The sequence below is a fragment of the Amphiprion ocellaris genome, chromosome 9 (genome assembly GCF_022539595.1).
Source record: "Amphiprion ocellaris isolate individual 3 ecotype Okinawa chromosome 9, ASM2253959v1, whole genome shotgun sequence".
Taxonomy (NCBI): domain Eukaryota; kingdom Metazoa; phylum Chordata; class Actinopteri; family Pomacentridae; genus Amphiprion; species Amphiprion ocellaris.
This window is the reverse complement of record NC_072774.1, coordinates 11,421,099-11,435,843: the sequence shown is the minus strand read 5'-3', so window position 1 is coordinate 11,435,843 and position 14,745 is coordinate 11,421,099. Positions and strand designations below refer to the sequence as shown.

General features: G+C 38.2%; 1 protein-coding gene across 2 annotated transcripts in view; it reads right to left on the bottom strand.

Annotated features, from left to right (window-relative positions):
* Positions 1-439: 439 nt before the first annotated feature.
* atp2c1 (ATPase secretory pathway Ca2+ transporting 1) overlaps positions 440-14,745 on the bottom strand; it is a 54,243-nt gene continuing 39,937 nt past the window's right edge. For both annotated transcript variants that reach the window (XM_023269826.3, XM_023269825.3), the window contains exons 16-27: positions 13,480-13,584; positions 12,598-12,754; positions 12,339-12,509; positions 11,601-11,698; positions 10,658-10,708; positions 9,802-9,968; positions 9,083-9,151; positions 8,745-8,861; positions 7,272-7,419; positions 6,324-6,419; positions 5,761-5,902; positions 440-4,349 (exon numbers count right to left, since the gene is read on the bottom strand). In XM_023269826.3, coding sequence (XP_023125594.1) covers positions 4,228-4,349; positions 5,761-5,902; positions 6,324-6,419; positions 7,272-7,419; positions 8,745-8,861; positions 9,083-9,151; positions 9,802-9,968; positions 10,658-10,708; positions 11,601-11,698; positions 12,339-12,509; positions 12,598-12,754; positions 13,480-13,584 — 1,443 coding nt within the window. In that variant the 3' untranslated portion in view covers positions 440-4,227. The remainder of the gene's footprint in view (positions 4,350-5,760; positions 5,903-6,323; positions 6,420-7,271; positions 7,420-8,744; positions 8,862-9,082; positions 9,152-9,801; positions 9,969-10,657; positions 10,709-11,600; positions 11,699-12,338; positions 12,510-12,597; positions 12,755-13,479; positions 13,585-14,745) is intronic.

Here is a 14,745-nt window from a genome sequence, read left to right as displayed (position 1 = left end):
GTGTGTGCATTAATTTTTAAACTTCCATTGTCCTATTTGAATAGGAGAAGTGGCAATTTAAAAAATAAACCGACTCAAAGTTAAACTGACAGTTGCCTGGATTAAAAACACCACTAGTCATGAAACAAAAGACTATTTTAATTTTTGGAGATGGCAGCAGAGTGAAGGTGGTTTCTTCTTTTGCAGTGGTGAAGATTCACCTTTTAGAAATTAATTAAACTAGGATAACTAAGGCATTAAACTCTTTAAAATTAGACAAATTCTACCAGAAATAAAACTCCAAAAAGCATCAGTCAGCAAAGGACTTCTTTGCACTAATGTGGAGTTAATTAAATTATCCATGACTTCTCTAAGGCAACTGATGGTAAACTCTCCATTTCTGTGTCTGTTTCTATGTTGAGGAGCTGAAATATGACAAAACAATGTCGCTCACCAGCTGTACAACTGAAACCAGAGTTCCTTTTAATTTAAATAAATCAGTGTGCAAGGAGAACGTGAAAACATAATATATGAGTGACAGAAACAAAGCCCATACAGTAGAGGTGTAACGGTACTTTTATTAGCCCCTAGAAAACCTTAAAATGGGGCAAAGTCAAGGTTTCAGGATGTTAAGAAACCTTCAGACTTCATTAACTTCAAGTAGAATTCTGTCTGACCTGTATATAATCAAATAAGCAACTTTTCTTTAAGGAGGTGAAAAACCTCTCTGATTTCATGTCAGTTATGTTTGTGTGTCAGCAGGATTACACAAAAAGTACCAGGCAGATTTTCATTAAACTTAATGCAGACGTCGAACATGGATAAAGCAAGAATCCATTAAATATTGATCACTTAGACTAAGACAGGACATTGGAGGCAATCTCAGTCCTGAAACAGCGGGAAAAAAAAGGAGTTTCGTCGGCTCTTGAATAAAAGTTAATTAAAACTGAAATTGAGCTAAAATCATTTACACCATTTTAAATATAAAATTAAACATATTCAGACTTACGGACTCCAGTTAACGACAAAAACAACTTGGTAAAGTGGCAGAGTTGCAGCTGTTTACACTGGTTGCACTGGTGCAACTAACTTTTTCATTTAGGTGCATGTGACTTTTTTTTAACGAAGAAGCTTCGAGTCTCCATCAGCTGAGGTTCATTACAACTCAAATGATCAGATTTTTCACAACAATTTTGGCTCAACCATCACTGATTTGCCTGAAAAATTGATAGCATAAAACACGGATGTTTAGAAAGATTTGTGAAATTCTAGATTTATATATGAAATATTTAAATATACATTAAAAAAATGCCTGTCAACACACTTTCAACAGTTTCTTTTCCGCACATTGAAATCTGAGGCTACTTGAACAGCAATATCTGAGGAACTATAAAATTCTGACATTTTTATTTCTGAATATGAATAGAATCTGCAATATCAGACAAGTAGATCAAATAATGTGATTATAGATGAGTTGAAATTTTTAAAAAACTGAAGTCATCATGAAAAATCCCATCTTTGAGCACAGTACCAAAAAAACTAACATTTTATGAACCGTATGTAGCGGCATGTCACGATAACACAAAACTAAATATATAGAATACTTTTGAATTGAAACACTTGGTCACAAAAATAAAAGCAAAGATAACTAAAATATTGGTAGATAGTCTAATCAAGGTTGAAAAGAATTCTAGAGTTTCAAAATGGTTCTCCTAAATATTCCCCGAGACTTAGTTCAAACAGCCTGAAATTGAAATGTGTGAAAAACCTGCGAAAAGTGGCAGACAGGTATTTGGAAAAAACTGATCTAAACATAAAATTTCACAGATGTCACTTTAAATATGCATAGTTTATGATAACGTCTTAAGCAAATCAGAGACGGTCCAGCAGAAGCCTCTGATGACATCAGATGTAAAAACCAGACAGCTGTGAGACCAAAAATGAGTCTGGACAGAGAGAAATAAGGCGTTTCTAAAGTCAGATTTACCTGAAACCAGGTGGGTTTATTTACCTGGATGGGTCAGAGACACACAGACAGATCAGCTAAATATCAGTAGCAGCGCTGACCAACAGAATGTTTAGTACAGCTGCGTGTTTTGTCTATGTTTGGAGATTGTTGCTGTGATCTTGTGACCCTTCAGCGTTATCTTGAGGACCCCTTTTGAGGTCACGGCAATCAGGCTGGAAACCTCAGAACAGATCCCTTCCTCGACAGTTTTCACAATCAGTAAATGGGTTAAACTGTTGACGCTACAACGGCATATCTATGATGAATCCCATTAGCTTTGTTTTCACACCAAAAACAAATCCACAACAGTGTCCCTTTAATAAACTGCTGTTTCAGTCAGCACCAAAGTTTTATTCTCAGCAGCCCAAACAAACCAAACGCCACCGATTTAGGAGAACCAAGCAGCCTCAATGACGTACTGTTTAGAAGTAAGAGTGTTCATGGTTTCATAGTCATTTTTAGAGACACGAGACAAACAGTGGCCGATTTCAACATTGTTATTTCACTTTCACGACGGCAGATTTAGATCAGGACACAAAAACTGGATTAAAGATCCATTAAATTTCTCAAATGAAAAATATAAAAAAAGCAACAAAAAAAGTGATTATACGGTTGTGTGTTTAGTCAACATTTAACACACAACTCAGATGTTTACTTTGGCTTCGATAGAAAACAAAAAGATTGTGTAGAAAAACATGTTTCTGTGTGTCAAAGTCAAAAATGACAGCAACGTTTCATTGCTGTGGTATGGAAATCTACGCCTGCCGACGTTAAAAGTAAATCATTTATTCAAATAAGACAGCACATATCACCTCATTTTTCAAAATTTCAATTTGATTAAAAAAAACTTAGATTTTATTATTTTTATTAGAAGCTGTAAACTATGTCTGATGCGGACATTACATTTTTTTTTTTAGTTCAATTGCTTTTAATATTTAGTTTCTTTGACCCCTAAGCCTCTGCATGTGCATTGTTTTTCTATTTTAATTTGAATAAATGATTCTGGCAGCCAGAGAACTCTATAAAAGAACGTGAATGTTGTGTAATGTTCTTTTAGAATATATACTGGAATTGTTTTCTCAAAATCACCTGCTATAAATATTTTGCTCTGAAACTTTTACACCAGAACTTTGGACTTGTAAGCTTCTGTTGTTGTCTTTTCATTTTATGTTCAATAAATGATTTGGATTTTAATATTGGCATCTAAAGACCTCCATAGTAAGCATATGAAAGTAATATGGAATGTTCCTTTATGACTAGGGCTGGGGATGTTAACGGTGCAACTACGTCAACTAGTGGAAAGATTGACATAAAATTTCATTCATAATTGCCCGAGGATCAATCCTAATAACCCTGTTTCCCTGAAATTATGTTTACATACCAGAGCTCAACTGATAAAGAATCTCTTGAGGGGGCCGATTTCAATTTTAGGGAGCAAAAAATTATATTGATATTTGTGCAGCCTTTCAGAAGAAATGCTTTCCCTTTCTCTCACTCCTCAAGCATTTCAAGAGAAGGGCTGAATGTCTTCAGAAGCACCAGATTTCAGACAGATAGATGAATAAATATATATATTAGGGTTGAGCACATTAATGTGTTAACAGGTTAACGTACCCTGTTAACGCGTTTTCTTTAAATTATCGTAAATCTTTTGTTCCTTCAGACCCATATGTCTCTGTAAGTGTTAACTTTGAGCGAAATTAAAACAAATTAAACATTTCAGCTTTGTACCATTACACCTCCACCCTGTACTTTAAGCACACCCATAGAGGGATTAAAACAAGCCGTCCTGCGAGTTTAAAGTTACCATGTTCCACCGTGAAAAGCAAGCTGCGTAGTGGTCAACACCTTCTAAATGTCAGATTATAAAAAGACGACTGGAGGACACCAAGAATTGCACACGTCTGATTTCTCATCCTAAATATTGAGCCGCGTCCCGACAGGAAGGCGTGGTCGGACCACGGATGTTTCCCCAAAGTGGGGTTCAAACTGTGGAGGTAAAGATGCCGAGCACCGGGTCGGACCTCCCGGCAGCACATCATGTCTTCAACAGTTTAAAGTCCAGTCCCCCTCCGTCCCCTCGTCCCGAAGCCAGCAGCGTCCTCCAGTCTCAGACCAGAGTTTCTCCTCCATCTGAGGATCTCACAGGAAAGTCTTTGCAGTCTTAGTGAGTCAGTGCCATCAGGTGTGAGATCCTGAAACGTCACCTTCATCGTCCTCCGGCTCGGACGGTGGTCGGGTCATACCTCGTTGAAGCAGTCGTTGGGGGGGCTCCGCTCGACTCCCCTCCACCTCTCCACCTTCTTAATGGCCTCGGACACGACGCAGACGGAGGAGGTGAGGGAGACCAGGAACAGCAGGTCTGCAGGAAGATCAAATGCATTATAACACACATTTAAACAGATTGCTACTCAACGCTTCAGTTCAATTCTGGACTGGAAATCACACAACTCAGCAAAAAATGGCAAATAAAAACAACTAAACAACCAGAAATGATGCAAAATGACCAAAAGGAGACAGAAAAGGACCACAAAGAGACACAAAATTTCCACAAAAAGACACAAAATGATTACAAGAGGCACAAAACGACCACAAAGACACAAACTGACCACAAAGAGACAAAACAATGACCAACTGAATTAATACAGCTACAGCAAGACACAGAATGACAAAAAATAGAAAAAACAAAACAAGGAGACAAACCATCAAAAAAATTAAAAAGAAACAACCAGAAAGAGATGAAATATGATAACAAAGCCATTAATAACAATTATAAAGAGACGTAAAGGAACCACAAAGAGATACACAATGACAGCAAAGGAGCAAAAACGTCTGCAAACAGATGCAAAACAACCACAAAAACACAGAGAATTAAAACAAAACAACTTCAGATACACGAAACACAACCAGCTGATTCAAAATGGCTACAATGAGACACAAAAAAATAAAGAGATAAAAAACAAGGTGACAAAACATCAAGAATAAAAAAAGCATCAAGAAGGCACAAAACAACCACAGAGAGATGAAAAATTAAAACGAAGCTATGAAAGTTGGAAAAGTTCTGCCAAACAACCATCAGAAAGACGTAAAATTATCACAAAGACTCAAAACAATCATGAAGAGGCACAAAGCAATTGCAAAAGGACACAAAATTAACACAATCACCTAAAAGAGACAAAATAGCCATAAACAAAATATCGCCAGACAAAATGAGCTCAGAGACTGAAACGACTATGAAGAGACACAAAATTACTATGAAGACCCACAAAATGATCATAAAACAACCTGTAAGAGTAAAAAAAACAGGCATAAAGACTTAAACAACCAAAAAGAGGTGAACTACGTTCACAAAGAGACAAAAAAAAAAACACAGAGTAAAAATACACCCACAAAGAGACAACAAACGACCACAAGGAGACAAAAAATGACCATAAAGAAAGAGAAACCTACCACAAAGAGACAGAAAATGACCATAAAGACATGCAAAATGTCTATGAAGACACACAAAACGACCAAAAAATGACATCCAAGAGACACAAAAACAGGAATAAAGACTCAAACAACCAAAAACAGCTGAAATACATTCACAGAGAGACAAAACCAACCACAAAGAGACCAAAATCGCTCACAAGAAGACACAAAACCACCACAAACAAACATCAGATGAGACACCAGTCACAGGTTTGTGACGGTATACCGTGTTCCAGTTTTGAAGTTGCTCCCGTTTCACATTTTTCTGAAGTAAAACTTTTCTCTGAGACCAGTTTTCTTACCGAAGATGCTGAGACTCTCCGTCTGGAAGACGTTCTGCAGAGGAGGGAAGTAGATGACGAGCAGCTGACCCATGATGGAAGCCAGGACAGCGTAACAGAATGTCCTGTTGCTGCACAGTCCCATCTCATGGACCATACGAGTCTGACAGACACACAACCACCACACACAACTCAGCACTGCAACTTCAACAGCTCAATGAATTTATCTGATGGTACAAACATACAGGTTTAAAATACAGGAGAAAAGGAAAACAGATGTGAATCCTAAACATGTTTTTTTTACTGTTGAACAACAACTTGAGGAAAAATTGACACAAGCTGCAAACAGTCATGAATGAACTTTTTGAGCAGCTTCATATGATTTTATTTGATCCTACTTGAGACAAAAATCCTCCCAAAATACAATCATCTTTGCCTCATTTTGTCTGGAACCATGACATTTACTGGAAGCTGCTGCAGGTCAGTGTCAGACTTACAGGTGAGTCCCTTCAAGAAGCTGCAGTAGAAGTTACTTTTCCACGTTTCGGGACGTTTGTGCTGCAGGTATAAAGGTGTGTGTTTACCTGAGAACGTGAGCTCAGAGCGTTGAACATGTCGAAGAAGACGAAGCAGGTGAAGGTCATGGTGGTGTCTCGAGGAGTGATGACATTGTCCTGCAACTAAAAAAAAAGCACAACCAGAGAATCAGCTGGAGGATGTCTAACTGAATAAACTGGTAAAGTCCCAGTTTAACCAGTTTAACATCAGGAGGCAGAAAGAAACTCCAGTAAAGAGAAACTTGTCTGTCTGTTTGCTTGCATCTGCATGTGTCTGCGCATGTGTGTTTGTTGTGTGATGTCTGTGTGATTTTTTTGCATGTCGATGTTTGTATATGTGTGTCTGCGTGTGTGTTTCTGCGTATGTGTACGTCTGTGTGTGTATCTGTTTTTGTGTGCCTGTGTATAATTCTCTGTTTTACTGTGTGTGTGTGTGTGTGTGTGTGTGTGTGGGTTTGTAGGGATGTCTGTGTGTTTGTGTGTATTTGCATGTGTGTGTTTCTGTGTTTATTCTATGTGTCTGTTTCTCTGTGCTTGTGTGTGTGTGTGTTTCTGTCTGTGTGTATCTGTGTGTGCATTTGTGTGTGTGTATGCCTGTGTTCCTGTGTTTTTGTGTGCGTGTGTGCAATTCTTGTGTCTGTTCTGTGTTTGTGGGTGTCGGTGTGTACGTCTGCATGTCTGCGTCAATGTGTCTGTGTGTATCTGCACGCATGTGTGTTTGTGCGTGTCAGTGTGTCGGAGTTTGTGTAGGTCTGTGTGTCTCTTTGTCTGTTTATGTCTGAATCAATAAAAGCAGATTGTGTGGGTGTGTTTGTGTCTGTCCGTACAAACAGAAAGAAAGATTTCTGTGAAGCACTTGAAGTTGAGCTGAAGACAGAACAGTCAGTCATCATGGTGAAGACAAAGACAGGCAGTGCGGTGAATATTCAGTACAGAGTAATGAGGTGGGGAAAGGGAAACAGTGCAGCGGTGAACCTCTCTCCAGAAGACGAACAGCGTCCCGCAGACGATGATGAGCGCTGACACCAGCACTTTGACGATGAGGCTTCGGGTGATGATGCTGTCTCTGACGTTACGGGGAGGTTTCCTGATCACGTCTCGGTCCACAGGCTCCACACCCAGACTGAAAACAGACGTCACAAACACGTCAACACAACCACAGCAAGGATACTTTATGGTCCAGAGGGCTGTACTCTGAAGCAAGTTTGACACAGTCAGGGTTTCGTTGTGTGAGTCGGTTCGACAAAAATTAAAATTCCAGTCAGAGATAATAGGTATCATGAAGGTGGTTTACAACTTTGATTTTTAAGTCAGACTTTTTGCTTCAAACTCTGTGCGATCAGTCGCAGCTGCTTCAGTCAGCAAGTTGTTTTAATGGACAACAATGAGGAATATAAAAATGTATGATGGTAAAAAAAAGCACTGCAAGTGAAGACAGGAATGCTGGTAGAAAACTGTTAAACTTATGTTAATATATTTATTTTACTCATCAATGCAGCAGCTTATTTCTAACTAACAGCTGTACAATAAAGCTATTAAACTTTAGTCTTCATATATTCAAACATGATATTTTACTGGAGTGGCTTTAGATCTCACACTGTCCTATAATGCACAATATCACTTAAATGTTTTGCCAAAATAAAGTAAAACTATTGTTAGTGATTGAATATTCTCTGTGATAAATGCCAGCAGAATACTAAATTTTCTAGTCTGTTTTTGATCAGCTGCCCTAACAGCAGTGAAGGGGGACCAAACATAGAAATACAGTTATGTGATTTCTGCATCACCAACTAAACACGTCAGGTTTCCATGGCAACGCAATGTACATGGTATGCGAGACTGTAACTGCACGGCTTTATTCAGTGATATAAATGACGCAAAGCTCAGCATGTTTGCAGATATGAAATATTCAGATGAGAATCTGCATCGCTCATAAAGAATAGTCAGGAAACGTTTTGTTTAAAGGGACGACGATTTCGATCAGAAGCTCTGAACAATGAAAACATGGTTTTGAAACCTACTGGTGGAGCCACAGCAACACTGATAAGCTTCTAATTTCAGATATGGATAGCTTAAAGGCTATTTAAGCTAAATGTATAATTGCATAATTAATGAGCAACTTGCTGTACACGTAAATTATATTTTATAACTTCATTATAAAAATTCTGAGGACGAAGTCTTTTTGTATGTTTTTTTATTCAAGTTTGCTGTTCAGCTATACTTTATTTCAAAGTATATTTCTCTGGAAAACAATAACTGCTTAGAAACTTTTATGACTTGATAAAAATAACTGTTGCCTCTGTTGTCACTATAATAATAAACCAGCAAAAAATGTTGTGTTTGTTAAAGTCTGAATATTGTCTTCGGTCTAAAAATAAGCTCAGTGTTTCTTTTTAACTGGAACTAGCTTTCAGTCTTAACACTACATTTCCCATGATGCTGCTCTACCTTTGAGCTGGAGGTCCGTCCATGATGATGTTGATCCACAGGATCTGCATGGCATTCAGTGGGTTGGGGAAGTTCATCAGCGTTGCCAAGGAGATGAGTGTCAATGCTGCAATACTCCTGATGACCAGCAGGGGGCGACACACATTCAGTTACAAAAACCAACCATGAGCAGGATTATGCAAAAACTAGCGAGCTGATTTAGAAACTTTACATTGCTTGTGAAGATTTGGATCACTGTCTTTTAAAGCACAAATAAGTCCGTATCTGCTTTTAATTATAAACTTAAAATCATTAGAGTTAATAAAAATATTCATGACTTTGACACTTGTTCTACTCACGTGCTCAGCTGGAAGCGAACAAAATTTTTGATGTTGTTGTAGATTCCTTTTCCCTCCTCAATGGCCGACCTGAAGGCAGATTCAGAGAACGTTCCATTTTAACTTCAGCTTATTATATTCATGATATATTGTTTTCTCTTGTGCTTTAGTCTCTAATTGTTCTACTGTTTACATGTTTCATTATCTTGTCTAGACCCGATACTGACTTGTTGAAAATTTTTTGTACGAATGTTGCTTCATCAACTGATTGACAGCAGACATGCAGTCTGTTGGATTTAATGTGAATAAATATTTGTTTGAACAAATTCTCGAGTGAACTAAAAAATAGCGGCTCATTCAGAGTTAAGAAACCAGCGTGGAAGTAAACAAAAGTTTCTGATCTAGAAGCAGAAAACAGATGCTTGAGACTTTATTTTAATCTACATATATTGAGTTGAACCAGTCAATTCATCTGTTTTATCATTTAATAACATTTTTCTGGGCAAAATTGGGAAACACTTGCAGGTTCTCAAAAAGATTTTCTTTTCAAACCCATGTTAGTGCACCGAATATCTGTTGGTCAAAACAAGCATGAGGTGTCTTACAAGAAATAAAGAGGTTTGACCGATGAGATGCTGAGAAGAAATAACTGCAGACCCGACACAAAGACCAGAGGAGTACTAGAAAGTCCAGATTTCCCAGCATGCCTCAGTGTAAAGACCTTCCAGCGTTTCACTCACATAATGGTCTGGAAGTCGTCGTCAACCAGGATCATGTCGGCCGCCTCCTTGCAGACGTCGGTGCCCGTCTGGCCCATCGCCACTCCGATATCGGCGGCCTTCAGAGCCACGGCGTCGTTCACCCCGTCACCCGTCATGGCGACCACGGCGCCGATGTTCTGCAGCGACTGCAGAGAGGGGGCACTTTAATTTCCATAAACTCACTGACAAACAAATGAAGACTGAGAACCAAGAACATGAACCCATCACTTCTGTTTCAGCCTCTTGACTCTGACTCCAAGGATGTTTCAGGACATATTTAAAGATTTTAATGATTACTCTTCAGGCCCTTCTTGGCCTCTCTCTTGGCTTTATTTCTGATCTTGTAGTATCACATGCACCACTTTGAGATCCGCAGGCAGCAGCTTTCTGTCTGTTCCAGTTTCTTCCTCAAAAACACCAACACTCGCAATCAGAGAAATTCAGTCAGTGCCTCGGTTCAAAAAGTTTTTAACCCTCACCTGTATAGACAGACTTTTCTAAGGATTTCTTATAGCCTTTTTCAATGTTTTGTCTTCTTTTAATGTCTTACAATATTGTATATTGTATTTGTGGCATATTCTGCATGTTTAATCTGTCAAAAATGTCTAAAATATATGATTCACATTTTGTTTCTGATATTACTTTATAGGGATTCTAATATTGATTTAAATCAATTCTTTTCTGCTAAACTCTGAAAACATTGTGCAACGCTGATACTGGTTTAACCATAAAAAGGGGGTAAAGCATTTGCTTCGGGATTAAGACGTTTTTAATCTTATTTTGTCTCTTATTTTAAGATTAATGAGATCTTCCAGTTATTGTGTGTCCTGCTCACCTTGACAATCTTCAGCTTGTGTCTGGGACTGGCTCGATAAAACACAGCTATCTGAGGGGAGAAAAGACACAAAGAGGAGAGAAGATTACAGATCATTCCATCTCAAATCATGCAATGTCTACAACAATTTCTGCTCGACCATCTCTGATTTGCCCAATATTTTTGTAGCATAAACAATGATTATTTCTAAAGTGGAAAATTTTAGCTTGATACAACAAATGCTTTACAAATTACTCGTAGACTCTACTCTCTAAGCAAGATTTTTTCACATTAAATCGGAGGATGTTTGAACAAAAATAACTCAGGAACTATTAAAGATAAAAGCCTGACATTTTTATACACACTCAACCCGTTATTAAAGGTCAACAAGAATAACTTTCCTTTCATTTCTATGACCACGTATATCATATAAAAAATCATTTTACATGTTTTGCTTTGGATCATTGTGACATGCAAGTACATATGGTTCAGAAAATATCACTAGTTGACATTCACATCATCAGTATTTGTGTTATATGAGCTTAAAGATGGGACTTTTTATGGCGGCTTGAATTCTTTTTTCATATTTCAACTTACCCATAATTAGAAACTTTTTGAAATACTTGTCCAACATTGCAGATTCAAGGACAAGATGAGAAATGACAGTGAAAATTTCAGGCTTTTAACTTCAATAGTTCCTAAGATATTTTTGTTCAAACAGCCTCAAATTTCAAGGTGCAAAAAAACAAAAACAAACAAAAAACAAAAAAAAACAAAAAAAAAACACTTGCTGAAAGTGGGTCGACGGGCAAAAAGTGTTAGATATATGAATTTAAATTTCACAAATATCACTTTAATTGTTCAGAGTGTATGATGAAAACATTCCAAGCAAATTATGAAATAAAATGTTATATACAATATGAAATTATTGAAATGTTGGTGTGTTTTTGGTGTGTGTTCTCACTCTGGGGACGATCTGGGAGAGCTGCTGCAGGTCCAGCTGATCCACCTCGTCTCCGGACAAACACTGACATCCTTTAGAGTACAGACCCAGACGACTGGCTGCACACAGGGACACAAACACAGTCAGGATTCACAAGTAAACAGCTGTTTTCAGATGAATTATCTTAGACTGGATCTCAAAAACCCTGTGCTAATTATTCTGAGTATACAGCAGCGTTCAGACGACACTCAGCTGGATTTGATTGACTTGTTAGAAACATGAATGAGCCTCAGGTTTCAATCACAACATTGTGATAGTGGGGGGAAAAAATAATCATTTTTGGTTTATTTTATCCTGCAGTATCTCTCTATGGAGGCTCTATGGGTCGGGTTAACACTGTACCTCTGAGCTCAAGCTTTTTGCTCCGATAGTCACAGTTTTTTCATTTTCATTACAGATTGTAAATCAATGACATGATGAGAATTAACACTGAAAATTTCATTACAGTTCCTGAGATGCTGTCATTCAAACAGCCTCAAATTTCAATACTCAATATTTAATATACCAATGAACAATATCTTTATAAATATCCAGAAATTATGCAATGAAAATTTTAGGTCAAATCAGAGATGGTCAAGCAGAGATTGTTTTAAAGATCTGATGATTTAAGCTTAAAAGAGCTTAAAAGGGGAGGGAATGAAGCGCCGTTTAACATTAAATTTAAAAGCAGAGAAGAAGAAGCCTGCTGTTGCCTCTGACCTATAGACACGGCGGTCTCCTGGGAGTCTCCAGTGATCATCTTGATGGCGACTCCGGAGCTGATGAGCGTGCCGACGGCCTCTTTGACCCCCGACCTTGGAGGGTCGATCATGCCCACCAGACCCAGGAAGGTGAGGTTCCCCACCTCAGATCCCGCCGCAAACGCCAGCACTGAAAGGAACCAAGAGACACACACAGTCAGAGCGTTCTCAGGGCACCTGTGCTGAAATAAACACTTTAACTCGAGCTTTATTTTCACCTCTGAGCCCAGCGGTGCCCATGTAGCTGATCTGCTGCTGGTACAGCTCCCTCTGCTGGTGGTTCAGGGGAAGCGTGGATCCTCTGCTGTTGTACGAGCTGCAGAAGCGAATCACCTGCTCATAGGCTCCCTTCATGAAGTAAACCCCAGCTTTATCCTGAGGAGCGGGACACATTAAGTAAATGTTGCACTCATAAGTGGTTTTGTCTCACTGCGACAGGTTCAAAGCTCTGATCATAAAATGTGTAGAGAAGAGTGAAACTGCTGCTCCAAAGCTCAATTTTTGTGTTTTACTTTTGTCCCGTGTCACTTGTGTCATGTATGACTTTATAATATTTGTAAGTATAAGATAATGTGCCTTTTTGGCCAGGTCTCCTTCAAACAAATTTTTAATCTCAAGTGACTTTCTGGTTCAATAGGTAATTAAAAAATGACAAATCTGTACATAATCTTTGTTATAAAATTAGAATAATGTTATGATTAAATGCTCTTTATGATTTCAAACTACTGCTCAGAAATTGATAATACTACTGCGACTTGTTTATGTGCCTGTATGAAAGCTAAACAGTTTCTTTATATTGTCAGTCACTTGTCCAGACTGTGTTCTGTTCATGTGGTTCCTTGCTGCAAGAAAAAATTTGCTTTGACTTGAGAGACGACTGAGTATTATTTGGAGAAGTCAGGACTCCACGGAAGAATTTTCCTGGCAATTTCTTGCTTTATTCTACTTTTATACTTCAAGTCTTGCTTCCAACTATTCTTATCTGCTGTAGTGTGAATTTCGCTGGTGAGGGAGTTTAAGATTCAATTTCAGTCTGATTTTAAAATGCATGTGCACAAACAGCAGCACGTCTTAATCAGATTACTAAAGAGTGGACTGACCTGCTGGGTGCGGTGAACACAGCGAACTGCCATCCATTTCTGCTCTGACGTGAACGGATTCTCCTCCAGACGGACGTACTCCTGCTGCAGGCTCTCCAGGCCCATCTGCAAGACACAAACACAGCTGGATCAGACTCTCACATCACATCTGGATGACATTCATGTCACATCTGGAACAGACTCTCACATCTGAATCACAGTCTCACAGCTGGATCAGACTCACATCACAGCTGGATAAAAGACACTTCACAGACATTTCTCAATACAAATTTTAAATTTTTTTTGGCCACTATTTGTTTTTATTTATTTGCTGAATTGATTTTATTCAAACTGTAAAGTGCTTCACTTTAATCCTGTTTACTTGTCTTTGCCTTTCATCATGTTTGATTTTATTATTATCATAAATTAGCTTTAATTTTGTTATTTTTAAATCCTCCAGCGACACAGAAAACCACAATACAGACATAATTGAGACATAACTGAGGAGAGATCGCTCATCTCCTGAAGTCACACACTACAATCAAAATTAGAAATTAAAGAAGAGCGAGCTTTAATTTGTGAAATAATTGATTTGAGGCATATCTGGAATGAGTCGTGATGGCTGATCTCCCCAGTTGAACCAGTAAAGGGCAGCAAAGCTGGAGGAGTTGGAGCTTTGACCAACTTTCCTCAATGAGAGATGATGCAACTCGGTGGACACAACTCGACATCACACTAACAGAGAAAAACCCCCGAAGTGTAGCAGAGAACATCACTTTACATGTTCAGAGGCTGTTTTAACTACATATAAAAACTCTACATTCCAACTCTAACCTGGTTTCTAACAGGCTTTCTCCAGACTTACTGTTTGGATTAAGACTTTGACCAAGGAAGTGTTTCGGTGCAGAGTTTTTATTAACAAAATACAACTGAATGATTATTTCATTGTCATACCAGTGAATGGATTCGTTTCTGCATTTTGGGGCCACAAAATGAAAAAAGCTGCTTTGTCCTTGCACCTACAGGCTGAACAACTGCTGTCAAGCAGTATTTTAAATAGAAATAGTATTTTAATGGAACTAATCAAATCATGTTTGCATCAATCAGTCATTTTCTATGACACTGATTGCTTTTAACATGTCTTTACCACTTTAATTTATCTGCTTTAATAAAGATTAGATAAACTGTAAGTTATATGGCTCACCTTTTTAATATGCTATTATATTCTATTCAACTGTGAGGAATTATTTTTGAGCTCTGTGCAATTTTCAGAGTCTTTTCACCAAA